General features: G+C 49.4%; 1 protein-coding gene across 1 annotated transcript in view; it reads right to left on the bottom strand.

Moving 5' to 3' along the window:
- NTN3 (netrin 3) overlaps positions 1-24,092 on the bottom strand; it is an 86,865-nt gene that overhangs the window by 49,142 nt on the left and 13,631 nt on the right. The window contains exon 2 of the mRNA XM_038420796.2: positions 14,216-15,227. Within this exon, the coding sequence (XP_038276724.1) occupies positions 14,216-15,182 (967 nt within the window). The 5' untranslated portion in view covers positions 15,183-15,227. The remainder of the gene's footprint in view (positions 1-14,215; positions 15,228-24,092) is intronic.

The following is a 24,092-nucleotide window of genomic DNA, read 5'->3' as shown; positions in this document are numbered from 1 at the left end:
CACCATGCGAGTGTGGGATACTGCTGTGATTTTTCCTTTGTGCATCTGCTGGGCTTTTGCATTTCCACCTTCTGTCCAGGACCAGGAGAGAAGTGGCAGAAGAGGGAACAAAGCTGTTCTTACAGCATTTCAACCTAATGGGACTCTCAAGAGAAAGAGGCTTTCAGGGGCTTAGTACCACGTGAGGGCTCCTTCTTGCAGCGCTTCCACACCAGTCTTGATTCTGCGGGGCACTGAGTGCTCCCAACTCACTTGGAGGCAAGGGTGACTAGGGCTAGGCCTGTGGCCTAGCAGACAGGGCACTGCACTGGGGCTCAGCAAACCTTGCTTCTTTTCTGGCTCAGCTGCTCATCTTGTCTGAGAAATAGGGACACTGATCCTTGCCTCCTTTGCCAAGTACTCTGAGCTCTGTGGCTGGACAGAGCTAGTTAAGCAATAGGTGTTAGGAGGGTGCACAGCACCTCCCAGTTTCTGGCAAGCAGGGAGGAAATCCATTAACATTAATGAGACTGCACCCAGGGGCTACAGGTGCAGGTCCTGATTCTTCATCCTCAGAAGGGCCTGATTCTTCTCTTCCTCCCTCCCGCTGTTGTCCAGGCCTGATCCAAAATCCGCTGCAGTCAGCAGGAGGCCTCTCATTGACTGCAAGGAGTTTTGGGTCAAGCCAGTAAATGGGAGGGACGCTGTAGAAGTCAGCAAGTTGCAGCGGTGGCAAATCAGTATGAAAGGAGAACTGGGCTCTGAAGGCTCTGGGGGCTTCTCTGAACTGAACGTCTGACTCAGGCTGAGGTCCAGCACTGCTGTTGAACAAGCAACCCATCCCCTCACGCCATCCACATGTACCCACAACAGGGTTAGTGAACATAACAAACCAGCCAGGAACGCTCTGGGAGGAGGCTCCTATCACACGCGATGACCAGCCGAAATCAGGGAGCAGCTGCAATGCTGCCCCCCATCTTCAGCCTATCTGGGAGACCGCATAGCCCTCTATTGCTTCCCAACACAGCGCCGTCTGCACTGACACTCTGCCACTGCTGGCCGAGCAGGGTTTCAGGGCTTGTATGACCTTGCAGGGACAGGACATCACAACCACCCAACCCAGGCGGAGATGGAGGGCTAGAGACGCTGCTCACCATTACAGCTACGAACCGGGGGCAGCTCCCACCACGCTGCCGGTTGCTCACACTATAAATCTGAGCTATGATGGGGCTGCAGCTGGTTCAGCAATGCCAAGTGCAAGTGCCCCACTCCCACCCTGCTCCTTGCAAAAGGAAGCCCCATTGCAGTATTCCCCTGGAGGCGGATGGGGGCTGGGCTGGGGTGGAAGTGTGGCACAGACAAGGGGAAAGGTCAGGTAAATAATTGGCCAGTCTTATCCCATTTCTCTCTCTGCCTCCAGTTTAATGAGTGAGAGAGTAACTGGCGAGGGGCGTGTTGCAAAGGAGGGAGAAAAAAATGCCTGGGAGCAGCCCAGGTAGCCCAGCAAGTGATCGGATTGTCACCCCAACTGCATCCCATTGGCCACGTCCTGGTCCTGCAGGAGCTCCTGAGCCCATTTCTGACACTGCCTCAACCCCGAGAGTGCTGGGAACCAGGGGTCTCAATAGCAATGAAAAGAACCATCAACTTTACTGAACCCAACTACCAGTGATCAGGACCAACAGACTCCCACAGACCTGTCCTGCTGGCTTGCGCTGGATCTCCTGTGGCACCTGGGATGGGTTCTTTGGGGACAGCTGCTCCCTGGACTGTGCCATAGGCCTGGAATCTGTCCAGAGTACTCCTCCCCCAGGAAATGACTAGCTTGTACTTTTAGAACAAAGAGAAGATAACGTTCTACTTCCATCCCTTAGTCCCCCACCACTTCGCCATTGATGCAGCTTCACTGGTAGCAATCCTGGGAGAGCGAGTGAAGTCAGGGCAAGCGTATTAGAACCACACAGGATTAGGCGACACGAAGTGGGGTTACAGTGCTGGCCTGGAGCTCTTCCCACAGGCATCACTGGGAAAACACCCTGTAGCATCAGTGGGAGCTGAGATAGACCAATGAGGAGCAACTGATAAACTCACCCATGGGGAGCAGCTGCCAGCCCAGCACCTTAGCTACTCCTATTCCCTCAACCTCTGATGCTGCTGGTGGAGTTGCACAGCTGCTAGCCACTGTGCGAAATTCTAGGGAAGAGAGTCTGGCGAGGACAAGGTGCAGAGGGCCACATTCATAAAGGTATTTAGGTGCCTAAAGATAAAGATAGGCGCCTAAACAGCGTTATAAATCTGGCCCCTAGAGACCAGTGGAAATCCAGCTTGGGAGGCCAGGTTTGAAGGTGGCATGTGGTCCATCTGGAGAACCCGAGTTCCACAGGACGGTGGTTGTGCTAAGAGATAGGAATGCCTCATTAGCCAGGGGTGCATGGATCCAACTGGGGAAGAGAGGAGTGGGCAAAGCTTGAAAAGCACGCTCCTCCCGTTCTCAGACCCAGCCATCCACATCTTCTAGTGCTAAGCAAACAAGCTTCCCTGGGACGTGTGCTGTGACTGAGAGCTGGGCTGGTGCAGCTCGCTGTCTGTCTCACATTAATCACTAATTAAAGGCTTGCACCTTCCCTGCTGTTTGGGTATTAATAAGAATTTAATTGCACAGTTTGGAGCTAATTACATGGTGCCTTGCTTCCTTCCTTAGACAGTACGCCCCATTAAACAATCACAGGATGAAATAAACAATCCCATGATCAACTCATTTGCAATAATAGCCTAATTCAACTTAAACCCTCTGCAATGGGGCAACCTTCTGTCCCCCTTTCAAGTGTCTTGGGGACACTTTAGCCTTCCCTGATCTAGCTGGAAGCTCCTTTGCACCAACGCTCTGCTGCTCCCTGTGCCATGGCAGGGAATGTAGCCCTGGCAGTCCCAGGGAGACAATCACTAACAGCAGCCACCTCCTGCTCACCACCAGGAGATGCCTTCTCCTTCCAGTACAGACTGGCTACAAATAAGCACAAACAACAAGGGTGGGAGGTGAAGTGTTTCTGGTCGTGCAGCCGACACTGGGGACAACTGGGCAAGAAGAGAGGATCCCTTGTTCAGAAAACGATGGAGCCCAGGCTGGCGAGGGATGGGTGGAGGGATCCCTTGCTCAGGGGATGATGAAACCCAGGCTGGTGAGGGATGGGTAGAGGGATCCCTCGCTCAGGGAATGATGGAGCCTAAGCTGGCGAGAGATGGGTAGAGGGATCCCTCACTCAGCAGTTGTGGAACCCAAGCTGGTGAGGGATGGGTAGAGAGATCCCTCGCTCGGGGATGATGGAGCCTAGGATGGCGAGGGATGGGTAGAGGGATCCCTCATTCAGGTGATGATGGAGCCCAGTCTGACAAGGGATAGGTAGAGGGATTTAATGTCAGTACCGGGCAAATTAGTTAAAATAATAGTAAAGAATAAAATTGTCAGATACATAGAAGAACATAAATTGTTGTGCAAAAGTTAACCTGGTTTCTGTAAAGGGAGATCATCTCTTACTAATCTATTAGAGTTCTTTGAAGGGGTCAACAAACATGTGGACAAGGGGGATCCAGTGGACATAGTGTACTTAGATTTCCAGAAAGCCTTGGACAAGGTCCCTCACCAAAGGCTCTTACATAAATTAAGTTGTCATGGGATGACAGGGAAGATCCTTTCATGGACTGAGAACTGGTTAAAAGGCAGGGAACAAAGGGAGGAATAAATGGTAAATGTTCAGAATGAAGAAGAGTAACTAGTGGTGTTCCCCAAGGGTCAGTCCTAGGACCAATCCTATTCAACCTATTCATAAATGATCTGGAGAAAGGGGTAAACAGTGAGGTGCCAAAGTTTGCAGATGATACTAAACTGTTCGAGATAGTTAAGACCAAAGCAGACTGTGAAGAACTTCAAAAAGATCTCACAAAACTAAGTGGTTGGGCAACAAAATGGCAAATGAAATTTAATGTGGATAAATGTAAAGTAATGCACATTGGAATATATAACCCCAACTATATATACAATATGATGTGGGCTAATTTAGCTACAACTAATCATGAAAGAGATCTTGGAGTCATTGTGGATAGTTCTCTGAAGACATCCACGCAGTGTGCAGCAGCCGTCAAAAAAGCGAACAGGATGTTAGGAATCATTAAAAAAGGGATAGAGAATAAGATGGAGAATATCTTATTGCCCTTATTTAAATCCATGGTACGCCCACAGCTTGAATACTGCATACAGATGTGGTCTCCTCATCTCAAAAAAGATATACTGGCATTAGAAAAGGTTCAGAGAAGGGCAACTAAAATGATTAGGGGTTTGGAACGGGTACCATATGAGGAGAGATTAAAGAGACTAGGACTTTTCAGCTTGGAAAAGAGGAGACTAAGGGGGGATATGATAGAGGTATATAAAATCATGAGTGGTGTGGAGAAAGTGAATAAGAAAAAGTTATTTACTTGTTCCCATAATATAAGAACTAGAGGCCACCAAATGAAATTAATGGGCAGCAGGTTTAAAACAATGAAAGGAATTTCTTCTTCACACAGCACATAGTCAACCTGTGGAACTCCTTGCCTGAGGAGGTTGTGAAGGCTAGGACTATAACAGGGTTTAAAAGACAACTAGATAAATTCATGGAGGTTAAGTCCATTAATGGCTATTAGCCAGGATGGGTAAGGAATGGTGTCCCTAGCCTCTGTTTGTCAGAGGGTGGAGATGGATGGCAGGAGAGAGATCACTTGATCATTACCTGTTAGGTTCACTCCCTCTGGGGCACCTGGCACTGGCCACTGTCGGTAGACAGGATACTGACCTGGATGGACCTTTGGTCTGACCCAGTATGGCAATTCTTATGTTCTTATGATCCCTCATTCAGGGGATGATGGAGCCCAGGCTGGAGAGGAATGAGTAGAGGAATACCTCACTTGGGGGTGATGGAACCCAGGCTGGCGAGGGATGGGTAGAGGGATCCCTCACTGAGGTGATGATGGAGTCCAGGCTGGCAAGCAGAGGAGAGAGAGCTCTGTGAGTCTGGGAATTCACTGGGAATAATTATTTAACGGAACAGTCTCAGCGAAACCCTAGAATGGCCAGTCCTGCCAAACCCACAATGGATTCGAACTACGCCCCTGCTTTTGCTGGAGGATTGCCCAGCCGGGATGCTTGCAAGGCACTGTTGCTATTGCTAGCCTGTGGGAGGGGGAATCTAGACCCAAACACCCTCTTCACCTCCCACCCTAAAGAAGTACATTGTGCCTTATGAAAAAAAGTCTACTGCCATGGCTGAGAGCACTATGCAGCTTACATTGGTCTCATGCGAGCACTCCAGCTATTCTTGCAGTCCCCTGCAGGTTTGTATATACGCACGCCAGAAGAACTGACACAAACCTCTCTAAATTCACACAGAATCCCTGAGGTTCGCAAAGCCCAGCTCATTTTTCCCTGCTCTTCCAATTTTGTGTGACTTTGGGAACAACGGGGACCAAACCTGCTGTCAGAATCCCCCAAGGAAAGCTGCTTCTCGGAGATTTTTCAACCCTGTTTGGCAGGAGCAAGAGGTTGGAAAAGCAACTGAGCTATTGGAGGCTCAGTGCCAACAGTCTGAGGTTCAGCCATCGTTAGCCAGTGCCCAGCTGGCTAGTAACCATATCCCTCTGCTGAGCTCCACCTGAGCAGCTCTTGGTGGTGCTACATGCTGCACCACAGTCATTTGCATTTGGCCTATGCTGGTGGCTACTGTCCATTCCAAAACAGCATGGCTCCTCCTTCCTGTCAGAAGGGGTGGGGCCGCCTCTGCTCCACAGGTAAACTCAACCTTCCCTTGCATTCAGTCCTACTTCCTTGCCACCACCTGGATCCCAGTCATCTCCAGTCATATGGACAGGCCCAGCACAGACCTCAAAGGGGGCTCTTTTAACTGACCTGAGCCTTTCCCAGAGCATCCCCTCACAGCCGTCAGCAGCAGTCATGACCCAGGCCAGAGAGCAGAGAGAGACATGGCGACTAACATGTAAGGCCGAACATTACAGCTAGAAGCTCTTGGCATTTCTCCCTCATCCCACTCTCCACCCCAGCCTCCAGGGATCTTGTTCTCTGTGCTACAGCAGCTCTGGAGATGGAGTGGGCAGCAGCTACCTCTGCCTTCTCCCAGATAGGCTACTGCTAACCCTCCAGGATGGTTAGAGGGATCCCTCGCTCAGGTGACGATGGAGTCCAGCCTGGTTGGAGAGCTGCATACAATACAGGCGGTCCCCCAACTTGGGTCCCCTGCCATTGTCTGGCTGTGCTCCCTCCTCTGGCCAGGTAGGATTTATCTTCCAGGGCAGAGGAGAGGAGGCAGGGGCTTCAGGCTACGAGCCAGGCCTTGTTGTGCTACCTCCCAGACATGGCCAGCAACATTCAGCACGGCCTGGGGCTGGAGCCATGACCTCAGGCCGTCTAGCAATTGCAACAAGCGCAGCCCTGTGAAATAAAACCCCCAATAACACTTTTCTAGGGAATTTGTGCCACAGAGCTCCAAGCACTTTACAAAGGAGGGCAGTGTCATGATCCCCACTATACAGATAAGTAAACTGAGGCACAGAGCAAGGTACTGTGACTTTGCCCAAAGTCAGTGCAGAGGTTGGAAGAGAAGCCAGGTCCGACTGACACCCAGTGCAGCATCCTAACCGGACCTGGGGAAGGGTGCACAGACAGGGATCCATCAAGAATTTGGGGGGAGGGCAGTTCTCATGCTCTCAGTCCTGCGATAACTTATTCTGTGAAGATGTGGAAGAACCAGAGAGTGAGACCGAGGTTTTCCCCAGCTCTGGGAAGAGACTGTTCGCACTAGGGAAGTCTGACTTGACTGAAGGAGCCCCAGACACAAAGCTTCTTTTGGCACAAATGCCCACTGTGCTGATTGTGTTTACTTGCCCTACCCAGGGCAACTGTCTTGCATCCTCTGAAACGAGGCTTGCAAAGGGGCCGAGTGACTGAGAGGCTCGTTAATCTTGTGAGGCTGTAAGAATGTTTTGGGCCAGCCCCAGTCACAGGCAGGAGCCCCTCATGCCTCCAGCACGCTCAGTACCTAATCCTGCTAGGGAAGAGAGAGACGCTTCCAGTGAGAGAGGAACCAACCTGAGCCCTTGCTCACCAGTATCGTTCCATTACCCTGCATTCCTGGAGTCCAGGTGAGCATCTCTCTCATCCCTAGCAGGATTAGGTACTGAGCATGCTTGAGGCATGTGACTGGGGCTGGCCCAAAACATCCTTACAGCCCTGCAGGAAAGAACCCTGCAGGAAAGGCAGTTCCTTGGCTGGCTCAGCCAGAGCTAGGGAAGAAAGCCTGCTCACACCAGGCTTGCCTGCTATTTGGATAAGCTGCCGACCCAGCTCTCATAATGCCTGTCTGCTGATGAGCCTGGCTTAATGCTGCTCTCTCGTGGAGGGTCTCCAACAGCTTCGCTCCTGTGGTGATGGAGGCAGCTGTGAGCCTCCGCTTTGGAAAAATTGCTTCAAAAATTCTAACCAGCTTTAAACCCAGTTCTTCTGTTCCAAGGTGCTGCAGACAACATAGAGCAGACTCCAGGCAGCCTGGCCTGTTTTTTCTGAAGGGGGACAAAGCCACTGTAAAAGCTCCAGGCCACCTGGAACCAGGTTTACATTATGACTCCAACCAATGTTAAAACCAGTTTGAATTTGTGAGATAGTTTCCCACCTATAGACAGGTGCCCTGAGAGGACAGAAAGAGAAATGGGCACAGGATGGAGCTGAGAGAAGAGATGGCTAAGGCAAAGGGTTGTGACGACAGGAGTTGTTCACAGACACTGGTGTTACAAATTCATTAGGCCTTCACTTCCCAGCTCAGCCCAGACAGCTTGGCTCTTCCAGGAGAATTTACCATTTCCCTGGCGAGTGCTGGGATCAAAGCTCTCCTCAGCTATTATTTCCCTCTTGCTCCTCTACAAACGGAACGGATTCCAATCACCGGAGCAAGGTTTCCCTTCTGTACTCCATTCAGAAAAGTGCTCCAGCCGTGGTGGCGACAATGGGAACAAGAGCTCAAGAATTACCAGAGAGTGGATCAATTACTTCCAGTGGCTGCGTCCTGCTAATCCCTCCCACGCAGCCCTTGGTGTCTGCAGAAGCCCTAATGACAGGTCTAATTCCAAGAGCAGGAGCCTGAGGAATGCTGCATCTCTTATGTGCGCTAACAATTAAATGTGGGGTGGGCAGGGAAAGCCCAGCAAGAATAATTTGCACTTATTATAACACATTCACTGGGAGGAGCCTGCGCACACATTCACACCCCTCTGACTCCCCCCCTCGTGGGCTGTTAAAAAGAAAACAAAAGCCCGAAGCCTATGAAAATGAAGCCAACAGATCACCACGGGAGTCTCTTGAGCCTAGAGAACTGACTGCAATCTTTCAGCCTCCAGGGTTATCAGAGGGGTTTCCTTCTCTCTTGGCAATTCTTCCCCATCTGGGATCCACCCAGGTGGGTGGCTGACAAGTGATGTCCATCAGGAAGTGGGAGGGAGGGAAGGAGGGATCTCTCCCCCCCCTCCCTGCAGCAGACAGTTTTAATCTGCAAGAGATCTCTTTGAATCATGCCAAAGCAGAGTCCTGGGCCCAGCCCCCATCACACAGCTTCTCTTCCCAACTCTCACAAGAAATTAACAAACCTTACTGCTGAGCAAGGTCCACACTTGCGGGAAAGAGGGGCAGTGTCTGTGTAACGCTGACAGACACCTGTCGTCAGGGGGCAGGATCAAACCTGGGATCTCTGGAGCTTAGTATATGAGCCTCTACTGCATGAGCTAAAAGCCATATGGCTGTTAGCAAAGGCTATAGAGCAGACTCAATCTCTTTCTAAGTGGTCCATCTCGGGGCAGAGCACTGCACCCAGGAAGCGTGTGGGTTACATCTGCACAAAGGCTGGGCTGGGCTGCATGTGCTGGAAAGATGGCAGGGTGTTAGGTGGCAGGGGATGGATTGAGCTGGCATGCAGGGGTGGCAGAGATGAACAGGGTGGCTCGGGTGGGAGTAGACTGACCTGCTGCCCGGTGGGAGTGGTTCTCTGCAGTTTCCTTAGGCTTTGGCAGAATTAAGCTTTTGCTTTTATATTTTCAAAATCAATTATCTAGCCCAGCTTACTGCACATTAAGAAAACCCTCTGAATGTGACCTGCCTGCCAGAGTCCGCAGACAGCGTGAAACAGCAGTGCTGAAAGGGGGTGTGATCTGCCCCCATTCCTCTCAAGTGAGGCTTGATTCTGAAGCCTAATGAAGGCAAGCTAAATATCAATATTGTTCACTATTTTCCTGTTGATCATTTTGACATAAGCATCCCTTCTTTGGGAGCAGGGGGTGATGATTGGGCAAGGTACCACCATGAATGTTTGTCCCGCAAGGGACCTGCTGCTCAGGACATTGGCAATCAGATATGGAGCCTTCCCATCTGACTCAGACCAATACGGGCAAAACTTGTTATCAGCAGATGGCTGTTTAGTGGCATGAAATAAGATGGTGGCTTCCATTTCAATATCCTCAGCTCAAAAGCAGGCACTACCGCACCATGGCCCGTCCCCCTCTGGCTCCTCCCAACAGAAGTCAAGGAGCCTTGGAGAGTGAAATACCCTCTCAACTTCCTTCCAATTAGGAGAGAGGCAAAATGGTGAGTGCCAAGGGAAGGCTTGAATGTGACAACATACTCTCACTTCCTGCCTGCCTTGCAGCACAGCAAAACCATCTGGAGCTATCCCTGGGGCTAATGCTGCAGCATCTCATGACCTTTCATGTCCCACCAGGGGGCTGTGTTGTATATTGGGGCCATTTGTGCCCCAGTGGCATGATGTGACACCACGAGTTCCCCATCTTTATGCCATGGTTTACATTACCTGTGCTGGGCCACTCTCCCTTCCTGGCACCCCAGTAGCAGCGGCAGCGCCAGCACTGCAGACTCTGAGAGGCAATGTGAAACCACCTGTCCAACAACGGGCAGACCAGTTCGCAGTGCTATCAACCCTGGAGGCCTACGCAGCTTCAAAGGACTTAATGACTCTGCCGGTACGTTCCTTGTCACCATATTGCACTGGCTAAGCAGCAGTTCTGCAGAAAAGGACCTAGAGATTACAGTGGATGAAAAGCTGGGTATGAGTGAGCAGCGTGCCCTAGTTGCCAAGAAGGCTAACGGCACATTGGGCTGTATTAGTAGGAGCATTGCCAGCAGATCGAGGGAAGTGATTATTCCCCTCTGTTCGTCATTGGTGAGGCCTCACCTGGAGTATTGCATCCAGTTTTGGTCCCCACACTACAGAAGGGATGTGGACAAATTGGAGAGAGTCCAGCGGAGGGCAACGAAAATGATCGGGGGCTGGGGCACATGACTTACAAGGAGAGGCTGAGGGAACTGGGCTTGTTTAGTCTGCGGAAGAGAAGAGTGAGGGGGGATTTGATAGCAGCCTTCAACTACCTGAAGGGGGGTTCCAAAGAGGATGGAGCTCGGCTGTTCTCAGTGGTGCCAGATAACAGAACAAGGAGCAATGGTCTCAAGTTGCAGTGGGGGAGGTCTAGGTTGGATATTGGGAAACACTATTTCACTAGGAGGGTGGTGAAGCACTGGAATGGGTTACTTATGGAGATGGTGGAATCTCCATCCTTATTGGTTTCTAAGGCCCGGCTTGACAAAGTCCTGGCTGGGATGATTTAGTTGGGGTTGGTCCTGCTTTGAGCAGAGGGTTGGACTAGATGACCTCCTGAGGTCTCTTCCAATCCTAATCTTCTATGATTCTATGAAACTGCATTTGCCCTGCAGCATTGCACTGGTTCCTTGCCATGATACAACCCAGCAACACACGGCATCAGGTGACTCTTTGGTTCCAGGAGCTAACATTGCTAAGTGGGCACTTTACACCAGCGCTTTGAAACAGACAGCAGCAGGCAGTTCCAAAAGAAGAACCGACCCAGGCTTCCTCCTGAAACTCAAACCCATGTCTTTTTTGAGGTCCGCAAAAACAACGTTCAATTCACGTTTCTTTGTGGGTTTGTTTCCACTGCTGCATTGCTGTGATGCAGCTGGGACTGGAAACACCCATATCATCATAACAAATATCTGGCTGTGAGCTGAGACCAGGTTGTTCTGTGAATCTAATGGGAGCTTCTCTTTGCCAGGACTCAACTCACAGAACTTCAGCAAAGTCAGTGGAGCCCAAAGAATCCCTCAGTGCTTTCCCCATTTTCTGCTTCTTCACTGTGGGTCAAATGAACTCATAGTCTCACTCCGGCACCTCTCATGAAGTCACAGCCCGAAATGCACGCCTGAGGGGGGGGCAGGGGGTGTCCAGCTCTCAGGGTTGCCTCCAGAATCTCAGGACTTGAGTGTGGAGGCCACAGGAGACACAGCTACAGTATTGCTGCCATGCAAGTTACGCTACAGAAGGAGGAAAGAACCTATCCAGGCAGCCACAAAGACAGTTTCTGAGCCCCACTTGTGCCTGGCTTCACTTAGTCAGAAATGTGTAATTGTCCCCATTACAAATCATTTCATGTCATCTTTCTCCCAAGTGGTGTCAGCGAAGGAGAACATCATGGGCATTCCAGTCTCCCACCGGGGGCAGGTTCTGAGGTACCTAAGGGCTGGATCTGGCCCTTTGGCAATGACAGCAAGCTGAGACAAGTGGTTACAGCCCCAATGGGAACATTAAGAAAAATGTATTTGTAAACTCCACTGGCTTGTCGTCCGGAGCAGGTCCTGGAATAAGGCACTCTGCAGATCGCCCCTGGTCCTGCCTGCCTGGATCAGGGCTGGAGTCCAGCTACCAAGACTCACGCCCTCCGCGTTGGCTTCATCCAACCTTCCATCATGACAGCACCTTCTGTTTAGGCTGCCTTTGCCCAGCTACCGAGGCTCAGGCCCGGCCTAGCCCCACGCCAAGGTGGAGCCAGCTCCAGAGGTTCAGGGCCCTAGAACAGGGGCTGCAGGGGGATTCGCAGGGGTGGCAGTGAGGAAATGCCAAGGCTGTGCGAAGCGAATGGCCAGACGGGCCCTCTCTCTTTAATTGGTGCTAATTGCTGCATCTGTTCGGGCTGGCTAGCAAGATGTCATTGTTGAAAGGCACAGAGGGGAAGGCTTGAGGAGCTAATCCGGCTTTCAGCCGCTAAACCCTTCGGAGGCGTGTGATGGAGGAGTTCTTTCAGGGCCCTTCACAGCGGGCACAAAGCCTGAGAGGGGAAAGGGATGCAGAGGGGATGGAGTCCACAGGAAAAACTTTCACACGGCAGCTCTGCTAAGCTGCCTTTGTCTGTGTGGTGGGCTTGTCAGGGACATCTTAAAGGGCCAGCGCTTCTCTCCCTCCTCCTCCCAGCTTTTCTTTTCTCTACCTTTTCAGTTCCATCTGCCAAAGGACTGACCCCAATGGTGGTGGGGGTGGGAAAGAAGGAGCAATCTCCTTGGATATTTCTGGAAGGGATGATGAACATTACCTGCCTGTGAGGGACTTTTTCAGCCTCCTCTCTCCTGGGGAGGTCAGGCGATACTCTGCTGTCTCAAGCATGGACATGGATGGTCAAGGACCAGCCACACAGTTCAGTGATGCAATCAGAACCCAGAGGTGGGGGTGGGGTGTAGGGTGAGGTGGGGTGGGGTGCGGAGTGAACCTCATGAAGTTCAGAGGTTGGATTTGGAAAACATCCTCAAAACCCAGGCCCTGATCTTAATCCCTCAGCCCCCGAGTCTCCTCTAATTTATCAATCCACTTTACACTGACTCCAGTGGAGTTACTCTGGACATATACTAGATAGAATGGATTGCTACAGCTAGGGCGACTATCAGAAGCTATTCTTAAGCTTGCCTAGTTATTCCCATTTTAGTATTCTCTTTTCAGTTCATGATTTTCCTAAAGTTTCACTGTTCGGTCCCAAATTTACCAGATTTGGTTTCTTTTGGGGTCTGTTTGCTTGTTTGAGCAAAACTGATTCAACCAGTTTTGAGACTGAGGGATCGGGGGGGGGGGGCACACTAGCCTATACATTTTCAAAACAGCAAATAACTCCGTTTTTGGGAGCCCAGCTTTAGACACTGACCCACAAGCCACTATAAAAGTACTCTTGCAATATTGTTTTGAACAGGAAGTTGGGTTCTAGCACATATAAACAATACATTAGATATAAAAGAACCTAACAAGCTTCTCCAGTGTCCTCTAGACACATTCATTAGCCTCCCAAGTGGCTGCATAATCATATGGTTTTCTCCTTCCTCCTTTCCCTCTGGTTCCCCTATGAGACTCAGGTTTCAATTCTGATTTCACTTACATCAGAGTTACACTGAAGTAATCCAATTTGTTACACTGGAGTAACTCGTCATTTACACCCAGTGTAAGCGAGAGCAGCATCAGGCCCTGATCAATTTTTAATTGTGTTGTAAAGTGCTGTGCTTGACATTTATGGCATCATTCAAGTAATAAATCGTAACAATAACTTCCCAGGGTACTTTGATGCTTTTGCATCTGGCTGATTCATGAAAGATGCAAAGACACCTATGAGAATGAAGCATAATACAGGAGGGGGGAATGAGTTACTTGAGCTTTTCCAAACCTCTAAAAAGGCTGAGGTTTGTTATGAATTTTAGGTGTGGCTCTAATAGATGTGATGGCAGAGGGAATTTTTAATCTATCCAGCCCAAAGCAGCTGCTCTTTAGGAGAACCCAAGTTCTGTGCTCAGTGAGGGAGTAATTGCTCTGAGAAGCAGAACACTGGGCCAAAGTTGTTCCTGGTGTAACTCCACTGACCACTCTGGAGAGGCAATGTTACTGAATGTGAAATAGGGGATGCCTACACTGCAATCAGATGTGTGACTGCAGCACATGCAAAGATACCTGAGCTGGCTTTGATCTAGCTGGCTCGAATAACAATAGCAGTGAAGCCCTGGGCAATAAAGCGGCAGCTTGCGTACATACCCAAGGTCCCAGCAGGCCTTGCTGCCTCAGCTTCCCTACTATTAGTATCCATGCTAGCTAGATGAATGCTAGCTCAGGTCTGTCTGTATGTGCTGCAGTGTAGACATACCCATAGACAGAAAATATGAGCATTCATCCCTGGCATTGCTCCGTTGATCATTCTGGAGATACCAGGTAGATGAGTGTGATATAGATAGAATGCTGTCTGAGTGCATCTGCCCCGCTTCTCTGCACATGCTCCCCGATCTGATTGTGGCGGGCGAGGAAGAGGACCAATCTCTTACCTAGACACTCGTTGGCCTCCCTGGCGTTGGCCCTCTGCCACGGGCGGTCATAATGGAAGGGTTTGCAGCGGTCACACTCGGGGCCCTCAGTGTTGTGCTTGCAGTCGCACACCAGCTTGCCCTCCTTGTCCTTCATGCAGCGGGAGGCGTGCCCATTGCACTTGCACCGCCCCCCGACCTGGAACTCACCCACAGCATAGTAGTATGAAGACGAGCTGGTCCCGCCATCATCCTCCTCATTGTCCCGGCCCCCCAGCTCTCGGAACAAATGGGGGCGGCTGAAAATGACCCGGATGTCCGTAGCTGTTACCCAGTCCTGGAGCACTGGGCTGTTATCAAAATCTTGGGCGGAGGGCCGTCCGTCCAGCGTGCTGAAGGCAATGAGGCCCCCAGTGAGTGGGTACAGATCTGTGTGGCCATCAGTGCACAACGCCTCCTGCTCATTTTGCTTGGTGACGGTGGCTTTGTTGGGCTTGCCGTAGATCTTCCGGCACTGGGAGGAGTAGTACTGGTAAGGCACCCAAGTCTTGCCATAATCCATAGATTTTAAAATGGCCGCTGACTCAGGCCGGGGTGAGCAGAACTGCAGGCTGACATAAATCACCTCAAACTTCTTGGCCAGGGAGAGGGTGAGCGTGATGTTTTGAGGGGAAAGATGCAGGCTCTCGGAGCGCCAGCACGTCATGTTGGAGGCAGTGTTGAGGTCGGTGAGGTAAGATGCCGGGTGGGCTTTGCGGGGGTCTGAGGCATCGCAGTGGCGAGTGGGAGGCTTCCCACATGTGCTGGAGGCCTGCACTTCCTTCCCAAAGGCGGCATTGACAAACTCGGGGATGCAGCGCCGGGGGGCGCTGTTCTCATCGTAGCAAGGGTCAGATGCAGTTTGCTGCACCACAAAGGGGTTGATTGTCTGGGACAGGCCGAACACACAGGCAGTAAGCAGCAGCCGTAAGAGGTGCAAGAGATCCATCCTCGCCGGATAAGCTCTCTCCAAGACACACAAGCCAAATCCTCCCTAAACATAAAGCAAAGGAGCAGTGAATCACACATTCCAACCCCCAAGGTCTGAGCTCCCTTTCGGCAGGTAGAAACGCAGAGGCCAAACCAGTGTTTGGAGGCTGGCTGGGGGTTATGCTGGTGTCAGATGGCAGAGAATAGCCAGAGCTGATTGATTGGCTATTGCCAGTGCGGGCGAGCATGCAGAGGTCTGAGTCTGATGACATCTCTCCTTTGGGTGCCTTTCACCCAGATTGTAACCATGGAAAGCAGCCAGATCGCATTTAGATTGGAGGGGGGGCAGGGTTCTCAGTAACACTTCATTTATGATTATCTCCCTGCTCCATAAAATAGCTTCACAGACAGCTGGACAGATAGCATACGAGTCTGTGGGTTAAGGGAGGAAGGGTGGCCTTATGGTGCAGACAATGGGCTGGGAGTCAGACAGCTCTGGTTCTTTTCCTGGCTCTGTTAGAAACCAGCTCTGTGACCTCGGCCAAGTCACATAACCTCTCTGTGCCTAGACTCCCACTGGTAAAATGGAAGTCAGAATATTCCCCTCCTTCCTGGCGGCACAGGGAGACTGGTGTTTCTAAGGCACTTTGATAGCCTCCTCTAGAGGGTGCAAAAAAATTGCAAAGTATCATTAAGAGAAGACAGTGAGTAACTGCCAGTGCTACTCAATATATTAACTTTGGCGACACGTGTGCACTGCGTCATACCGGTAAAGTCAATAACACTGAAGATAATCACACATTCAGAGCTGCTAAAGGTAGGATCACAGGCCCAGGTCCTCAAAGGGATTTGGTGCCTAGTTCAGTCGGCGTTAGGTGCTTAAACACTTTTGAGACTCTTGGCCATAGTGCTGTAGGAAGGGGCTCTCACTATGGGCACTGGGCACCTGGCAACCTGGATTCTATTCCCAATTCTGCCACTGACCTGCTGTCAGACCTTGGCCAATCATTTACCCCACTCCTGGCCTCAGCTTCTCCATCTGCAAAATTGGGATACGGATACTGCCTTCCTTTAAGGCACTTTGAGAGCTATGTGTGAAAAGCAGTTCATAAGAGCTAAGCCTGATTATTATTAATCACTCTGTTGTTACCTTCACCACTGTAGTGTCTGAGCACCTGCAACGTACACTAAGCGCCTCTGACAACACACAGAGATTCTGTCATTCTGTGTTTTGGCCACACTTGTTCAGCCAGCCAACAAAACCAGTTTGAATTGCACTAAGAATTCCCAGTGAGGAAGCAGCTCATGCTACACTGCAGTGTCCAGATTCCGGTGGGCTGCATCAGCCCAGGTTGCTTTCCTGACCCCAGTTCAATGCTCCCCTAGCATTTCTTCACTGTCCATTCACACTGCTCTGCTCCCTTTCCCTCCAGCACCAGTGTCAATCTTTCAGTCACTCCAGAATTTCTCAAAAAGAAAAGGAGTACTTGTGGCACCTTAGAGACTAACAAATTTATTAGAGCATAAGCTTTCGTGAGCTACAGCTCACCGATGAAGTGAGCTGTAGCTCACGAAAGCTTATGCTCTAATAAATTTGTTAGTCTCTAAGGTGCCACAAGTACTCCTTTTCTTTTTGCGAATACAGACTAACACGGCTGCTACTCTGAATCCAGAATTTCTGATGTCCTTCTCTCCCCCTGGCCCCGGACAATGTGCTCCTGCCTCAGGCAGGGTGAGAATGCAGGGATTTAATTAGCTCCTAATGCTCCCGGGAGGGGAGCCAGCCAGCTTCCAAACTCTGTGTCCCACATCAAAGTCAGAGGGGGAGGTGTGAACACATCAGAACTGAGCAGAGCCTGCTGGGCAGCCATTCTCTGAGAGAACATGGCCTGTCCCACCTACTGCAAAGCCAGGGCCAGAGTTTATTCTCTGAATGAGAAGTTAATCAAGCAATTTCCTTCCCTCTTCCTTCATCCTGCCTTTGGCTCTCCTGATAGTCACCCATCCTCAGGCTGGGTCTTCAGGAGAAACCTTTGTGAATATAATGGAATGTCAATTAGGGGGTGATATGGTGTGGCATTTTTATACTAATAAAAGTCTTTTCTACAAGACCTACATGCAGTTAGTCCAGAAAAGACTGTGTTTGCTGGGTTAGCTTATTTCACTGGGGACCTAGTAGAAGCTGTGCTAGCAAAAGCTCAGTTGTGCCAGTAGACACTATGGCTCCATTAGGAGGGTTTGCTGGTATAGCTACCCTGGCAAACCTTTTCTATTTGGCTTTGATTCTTCGGTGCCCTCCATATCTATCTACCGGTACTTATCTGGCCCCTTCACTGCAGTGAGCTGAGTGCCTCAGCATCATAATGTATTTCTCCTCAACAACCACCCGGTGAGGTAGGGACTATAGACGAGGCCTTAGTGAAGCAGCGATTGTGGGGAGCACAGAGTGGGGAGAACCCACTACAGCAGGGGCAGCCCAGCTTCTGATGCACTGACCCCTCACACCATGTGACACTAATGCTAGGGTCCCTTTCTCTGTCACAGTCAAGCTGTGTTCAGCCACGCGCTGGGCTTATTTTTAGTGTGGCGGGTTGACTCTAGGCTTGGAAACATTCTCCCACCGGTGCTAACCCTGGGGCAGTTCCATGTTAGCCATGCTGGAAGCCCTAGTGTAGACAGGGCTACAAGCCTCTGTCTGTGTTTTAAGCCCTATGGATATACCTACACTGCAAAGAAAAACACTGAGCACCGAGTCTCAGAGCCTGGATCAATTGACTTGGGCTTGTGGGCTCAGGCTGTGGGGTTAAAAATAGCTGTGCAGATATTTTGGTTTTGAGAAAGCATGAAGGGGAGGAAAATATCAGTGAACATGGTAGGGTAAGGACAGAAGAGTCATGCAAATTGTGACATTCATGAATGTGCTTGACATAGCAACCAGCAACATCGTTGTGTGTGAGTCTGCCCATGAGCATGTAGAAAATTAAATCCCATGCTTGGATGAGCAGGATAGTGAAAATGTCTTATGTGATTTCACAGAAATGACACGCATGCCCGTCTAGCTCTCACTTTTGCCATCAGTGGGCAAGCTGAACCAGGGGAAGCAATGGTGAGAAATTTAAGCAGAAATTTTCTATTGTACAGGAGGCCCATGAAAGAGAAACTTTCAATGCATCTAAAGGGTGAGTCTGCCCACTCTAAGATCTACTTCTACAGGAAACCATTGATGGCTAGATTGGCCAGCAGTTCAGGACAGGTGATTTGGTTTATTTTACATTTCAGATAAGTTGGAATAACCGGGAACTGTGGAGTTGTGCATGTAGCTAATCTATGTAACCACTGGATCTTACCTTCTTCATCCTCAAACTCCCTCCCCGCTTTCTAGCTTTTGTTTAGCATGTTCATCTTTTTTCACTCGAGGTTTAATTTCTTCCATGCAAGAGCCACGTCTGTCTGTGTACAAACATAGAGCACCTAGCGCTATGGGACGCTGAGCCTGATGGAGGCTTTTGGGAGCTGCCTCAATACAGGCAATATATAATAGTGCTAACAGTGACCTGACAAAACAGTGCAACAGGGCATGACAAACAGGGCTGTGGTGCAGTGATACTTCATAGACGTTAAAAAGAAAAGGAGTACTTGTGGCACCTTAGAGACTAACAAATTTATTTGAGCATAAGCTTTCATGAGCTACAGCTCACTTCATCTCACGAAAGCTTATGCTCAAATAAATTTCATAGACGTTATGCTCAGTGCATATTAATCAATGCCCTGCTATTCCTGCTGCTGTGTCTGCCTAGTGTCCCCACTGCATTTCCTGGTACTTCAAAATCCCTGTGGCTGCTGTCCAGAACCAACAGAACATTTTCTGTTACCCTGAGGTTCCTGGGCAGGGTCAGAGGTGGCAGATGAAGCTGGGAGGGGAGAGTGGATGAAAAAAAAGCCAACAAAAGTGTTTGCCAAGTTGAAAAGGACAAAAAATCAATTGGAATCAAATGTTCCTGCTTCTAAAAGAGGAGTATGAATAACAGGCCAAATTCTACTCTTGGTTATATCAGTGCAGATCTACAGTAACTCCACTAGCTTAATGGAGTTATTCTAGATTTACATCCACACAGCTGAGATCAGCATCTAGTCTAAGTAGAAATGAAATGAGAGAGAGAAATCTCAATCCTCGGAGATGGATTCTTCCACGCTGCATCTTAGAATAACCATGTAACAAGACATCTTGACTTTCTGTCACTTCACTATGACATTGCAACATCCCCCTGTTACGGCTTGAAGATGTGCTGATGTGCTATTGGCTTTGAAGATGCAGCAAGAGGCATTTAAACTCTCAATGGCCCTGCCAAAACTGGGATTGTCTTATGAAATAGCAGGACAAGCAACCATGCCACATCCCCAGCTCTGGAAAGACAGTGCTGCCTCGGGGAGCTGATGTTTGCTTCTGCCAAACTTGGGCACTTTCCTCTTAAAAGAAGTTTTAGGAAAACAGAGATGCCGGCTGTGATAAATGAGAGGGGGGATAGCTCCCTTTTGTGGATACCCAGCCAGCCAGTTGGCTATGGAATCCCTCTTGGTGGTTGTTCTCTGCTTGCTTTACCTGTAAAGCATTAACAAAGTTCCCCAGGAAAAGGAAAGTGAGTGGGCACCTGACCAAAAGAGCCAATGGGAAGGCTAGAACTTTTTAAAATGGGAAAAAACTTCTCCTATGTCTCTGTTGTGGTTCTCTGGGAAAGAGGGGAACAGGGAGCAGTTATGCTATGAGAAGCTTTAAGCCAGGTATGATGATAAATCATCAGATCATACCTAGAACTACTTATTTGGAAACCCCAAACGTGTAAGTAGATCAGGAATGTTTAGAAAGACATGATTAGTTTATTTCTTATGGCTAGTGGACTCATCTGTGCTAACCCCAGATACTTTTTTCTTTTGCTTGTAACCTTTAAGCTGGACCTCGAGAAGGTTATTCTTGATGTTTAAATTTTGTAATTCAGTTTTTTAAATCTAGCAAAAGCCTAAGTTCCAGGTATATTTTCTTTCTTTTTGTTTTTAATAAAATTTACCTTTTTTAACAGGACTGGGTTTTTGGTGCCCTAAGAGATTTATGCATATGTTGTTAAATTAGCTGGTGACAACAGCTAATTTCCTTTGTTTTTCTTTCTCAGCTCTTCCCCTGGGGGAAGGAGGGGGTGAAATGGCTCTAGGGTACCCCCCATAGGAAGGAATTCCCAAGTGCGCCTTTCTGGTTTCAAAGGGGTCTTTTGCATTTGGGTGGTGGCAACATGTACCCATCCAAGATCAGAGAGAAAATGTAACCTTGGGAGTTTAATACAAGCCTGGAGTGGCCAATGTTAATTTTTAAAATCCTTGCGGGCCCCCACCTTCTGCACTCAAAGTGTTAGCGTGGGGAATCAGCCTTGACACCAACAGTGTTCACTGCCACTCCCACCCCACAAGCCAGGTCAGAGTATTTATTCAGAACAGCAGAAACTGCCACTTTGCAGGATTTCTCTTTCTGCAGATACACCAAGCACAGGATAGGACAGGACAGTCTTCCCAGCAGGCACTTACCCCTCACCAGTCTTGGAGCAGGCATGTAGGGGAAGCTAAATCACTTTCTTCCCCATATTTTGTGGTTTTTTGTAGTTTTTAAATATGCTCATTTTATTAGTGATGCAAAAGAAATTTTCCCATATCCTTCCCTCATCCCTGTGTAAACCATTGCACGGCCTTCTGAAGAATCAAGTATTGGAGGCATCATACTGGACGCTCAAACCTTACATTGCTAAGGCTCAGACTTCACCACCTTTCACCTTCTCCTGGACACCACTCCTGACTGTACAGCCACTCGCTCCCGCTGAGGAAGGGAGAGAGGCTGAGGACCAGGTTAACATGATCTGGGAGGTTTTCCTTTCAAGAACAGAGCCAGTCCTTTGGAAGGAAGCTCGCTCTTTTCCTAATGCCAAAACCACTAATGGGTTGGGAAGCTCCTCCTTTCCCAGCCAGGCACAGCCATGCATCTGACTACTTTGGAACAGCAAAGCTGGCATCAGACTCCTCACAACTCCAGCCAACAGGAGGAGAGGTGGCAGGGAAAGGGGGTTCCAGCATGTCACTGGGGATCCACACAGACTGATCCCTGGGCTTGCCCCTATTTGGTATCTATTTTCAGCAGCAATCCATGTCAGAAGAGAAGGGGCAATTTGCTGTGTGAACATTGGGGCCTTCCCATACAATAAGACTCGGCACTTCTATGGGACCATCCCTGTGAGGATCTCAAAACACTTAAAACATTACTTAATGCAGCTAAGTGTTGTTACCCCGATCTACAAATGTAGAAACTGAGGAACTGAGAGATCAAGAATCTGATCAGCTTCCTCTTGGCATGCAACTCTGCATCCAAACTAACCGAGGGTACCAGTGCCAGTGTGCGCAGGACACATGAATGCCTAATAGCTTGAATCTATGCATTCAAAACTGGAGACTGTTTTAAAACAATGACCGATGTACTATTACGCTATTATCAACGTGCCTGAGGTTACCCACAAAATCTGGAGCAGGGCCCGACCTAAAGGCCAGATCTTCTGACTCCCAACCTGTTCCTTTACCACAACTGTCCTCCTTCAATAGCCCCCGGGGGAGTGAGAGGGAATCTGTCTCCATAATATCCAGTCACAGAGGGACGGAGAGACCTGCCTCCATATTCCAGGCTTGGAGGGGAAAATTTCCTCCCCTGATATCCCATCATGGGAGAGAGAACAAGCTTCTGCTCTACCTAGCTAGAGTACTCAGATGCCCCCCTAGTATCAGAGCACCGCACAACCTGTAGCGTATTTATCCTATGGCAGGTAGGACACAGCTATTATCCCCATTGGGAAGGTAAGACACAAAGCAGGTAAGGGGCTTGCCCAGGGTCACACAGGCAGCCTGTAGCAGAGCAGGAAATTGAACCCAGGTCTCTTATGCCTGAGGCTAGCGCCCTACCCACTGAACCATCCTTCTCAGCATAACCCAACTTGGGGACGGCAGAGAGGGGCTCGTGGGTATGTGCCACAAATCCCATCTCCAATCTGATGGCAGAAAAGGCAGATGCCTCTTTTCATCATTGCTTTGATTTGGAGGCAGGGATGTGGGTGCAGGGAGGCTAACAAACCAGGACGTTTCTGTCTAGTGTCATTCCCCCTCCTCCAACTTCACACATCAGAGAGACTGTGATAGGCTTCTGCAGATGATATAACCAACCCATTTCACAACACAGAGCAGACCAGTCATTGCACCACTAGGCATGGAAAGGCCTGTGGATGTGAAGGCCAGAGGGACCATTTATGGTCATCTAGTCTGACCTCCTGCAGAACAGAGATTTGTTGACTCCAGCACAACATGGCATTGTGAGAAAACTGATCAAACTCTGACTAAGCTAATGGGCCCTGAGACCAAATTCCTTTGGAAATCTTTCCTGCATCATTAACAAACAATCCATAACTCCACAGCATCCATCCAACAGCACATCTCCATTACAGAGCAAAAGAAGGCGAGGACCCGACATTTGGGCGTAAGCCAGGCAGCAATGATGGATAGATAATGGGGGAGACAACTGGAGCCCTTGTCTATTCATTGCCAGATTTTTTAATATTTGCTCTTTGGTTATTTTGTTTTTTTATCTGTAACGTTTTTGTAGAGCAAGTGTCATTCTGGGGACAGTGACAGCTGGACTCCCCTGGAAAACATTTCCAATCTTAACTCTTTCTAAATGATGTTTTTGTTTGAATGCATGACACTCTTTCCTCTGCAAATGCATTGCTTTGTTAACACCACAATGCAATGCTGGAGACCTTTAACATGGAGCAAAATGCTGTGGATAATTGGAGGCGGAGAGGGGTAACACCCCAAAACTCCCAAACTTTACCAGCCTGCTAAATCTCCGAGTGTCAGGTACCATGAACCAAGATGCCTATCTCACTGTGTCCTGCCTGCACAATGCACTAATATAACTACCTTGGTGCAAACCCCTAATGCAGATAACTGCTCCACCACTACAAAAGAAGGTTTGCAGCAGTGAGATTTTCCCTGGTAAATTGCTTACTTGCGGTAGATTAGGTGGTTGTTTCAGTGTAATAAGGCTGATGTAGTTATAACACCATTGCAAATTTTCCTAATGCAGACAAGCCCCCACCCTCTCTAACTCCTTCTCTCCTAATTCATTGGGCCCTTTGTCAGGTTCTCCCTGGTGCTGCTGCCCTAACTGAAATGTGCAGATGGTCACTGGTTTCTCTGTCAAGAGCATCAGTTTAGCCTGTCTGGTGGCTTCCTTCCCTTTACGGGCACAGTCCGGACTTGCAGCGCCACTGGGATCAAACAGCAAAAACACACTGGAAGAGAAAGAACAGGATAATGCTGACTGTAGAAAATACTCCTGGCAGGGCCAGCAGACGCAGCAAAGCAGCTAGCTGGTCTGAGTAAAGCAGCTAGCTGGTCTGTGACTGAACTCTTGATTTATAGCAGGGCGGCTGCTTCATCCAAATGCCTCCCAAGGGGCAATGGCTGATCTGAGAGAGAGATGCATTATTGTGAGTGTGTGCAATCCACACCTGCTCAGCACCCCCCCCAACACCTCTAGTCAACACAATCAGTCTCCCCCACCTGAGGACAAGCACTCATTTCCCCAGCCTACAAACTACCTTTAATCGCCCCCACTTAATAAGTCTTCAACACCCTGTTGAGTGTTGTGGCCAGCACACCCTGGATCGTCTGGCACCTTGGGCAGGGACTTCAATCCCCTTGGGGCTAATCCAGCAGCAGCCCAAACTCAGTTCTCCCCAGTCCAATGCCAGCACCCACTATTTCAGAGCTCAGCTCAGGCCCAGACAGAACGAGAAAAGCTGCAGGGAGAGAGAGAGAGAGAAGCCCTGCTGATCTCCCATCCCAAGCT

This window comes from Dermochelys coriacea, chromosome 10 (assembly GCF_009764565.3).
Source record: "Dermochelys coriacea isolate rDerCor1 chromosome 10, rDerCor1.pri.v4, whole genome shotgun sequence".
In the NCBI taxonomy this organism is placed as follows: Eukaryota; Metazoa; Chordata; order Testudines; family Dermochelyidae; genus Dermochelys; species Dermochelys coriacea.
This window is presented reverse-complemented; position numbering and strand designations above follow the sequence as displayed.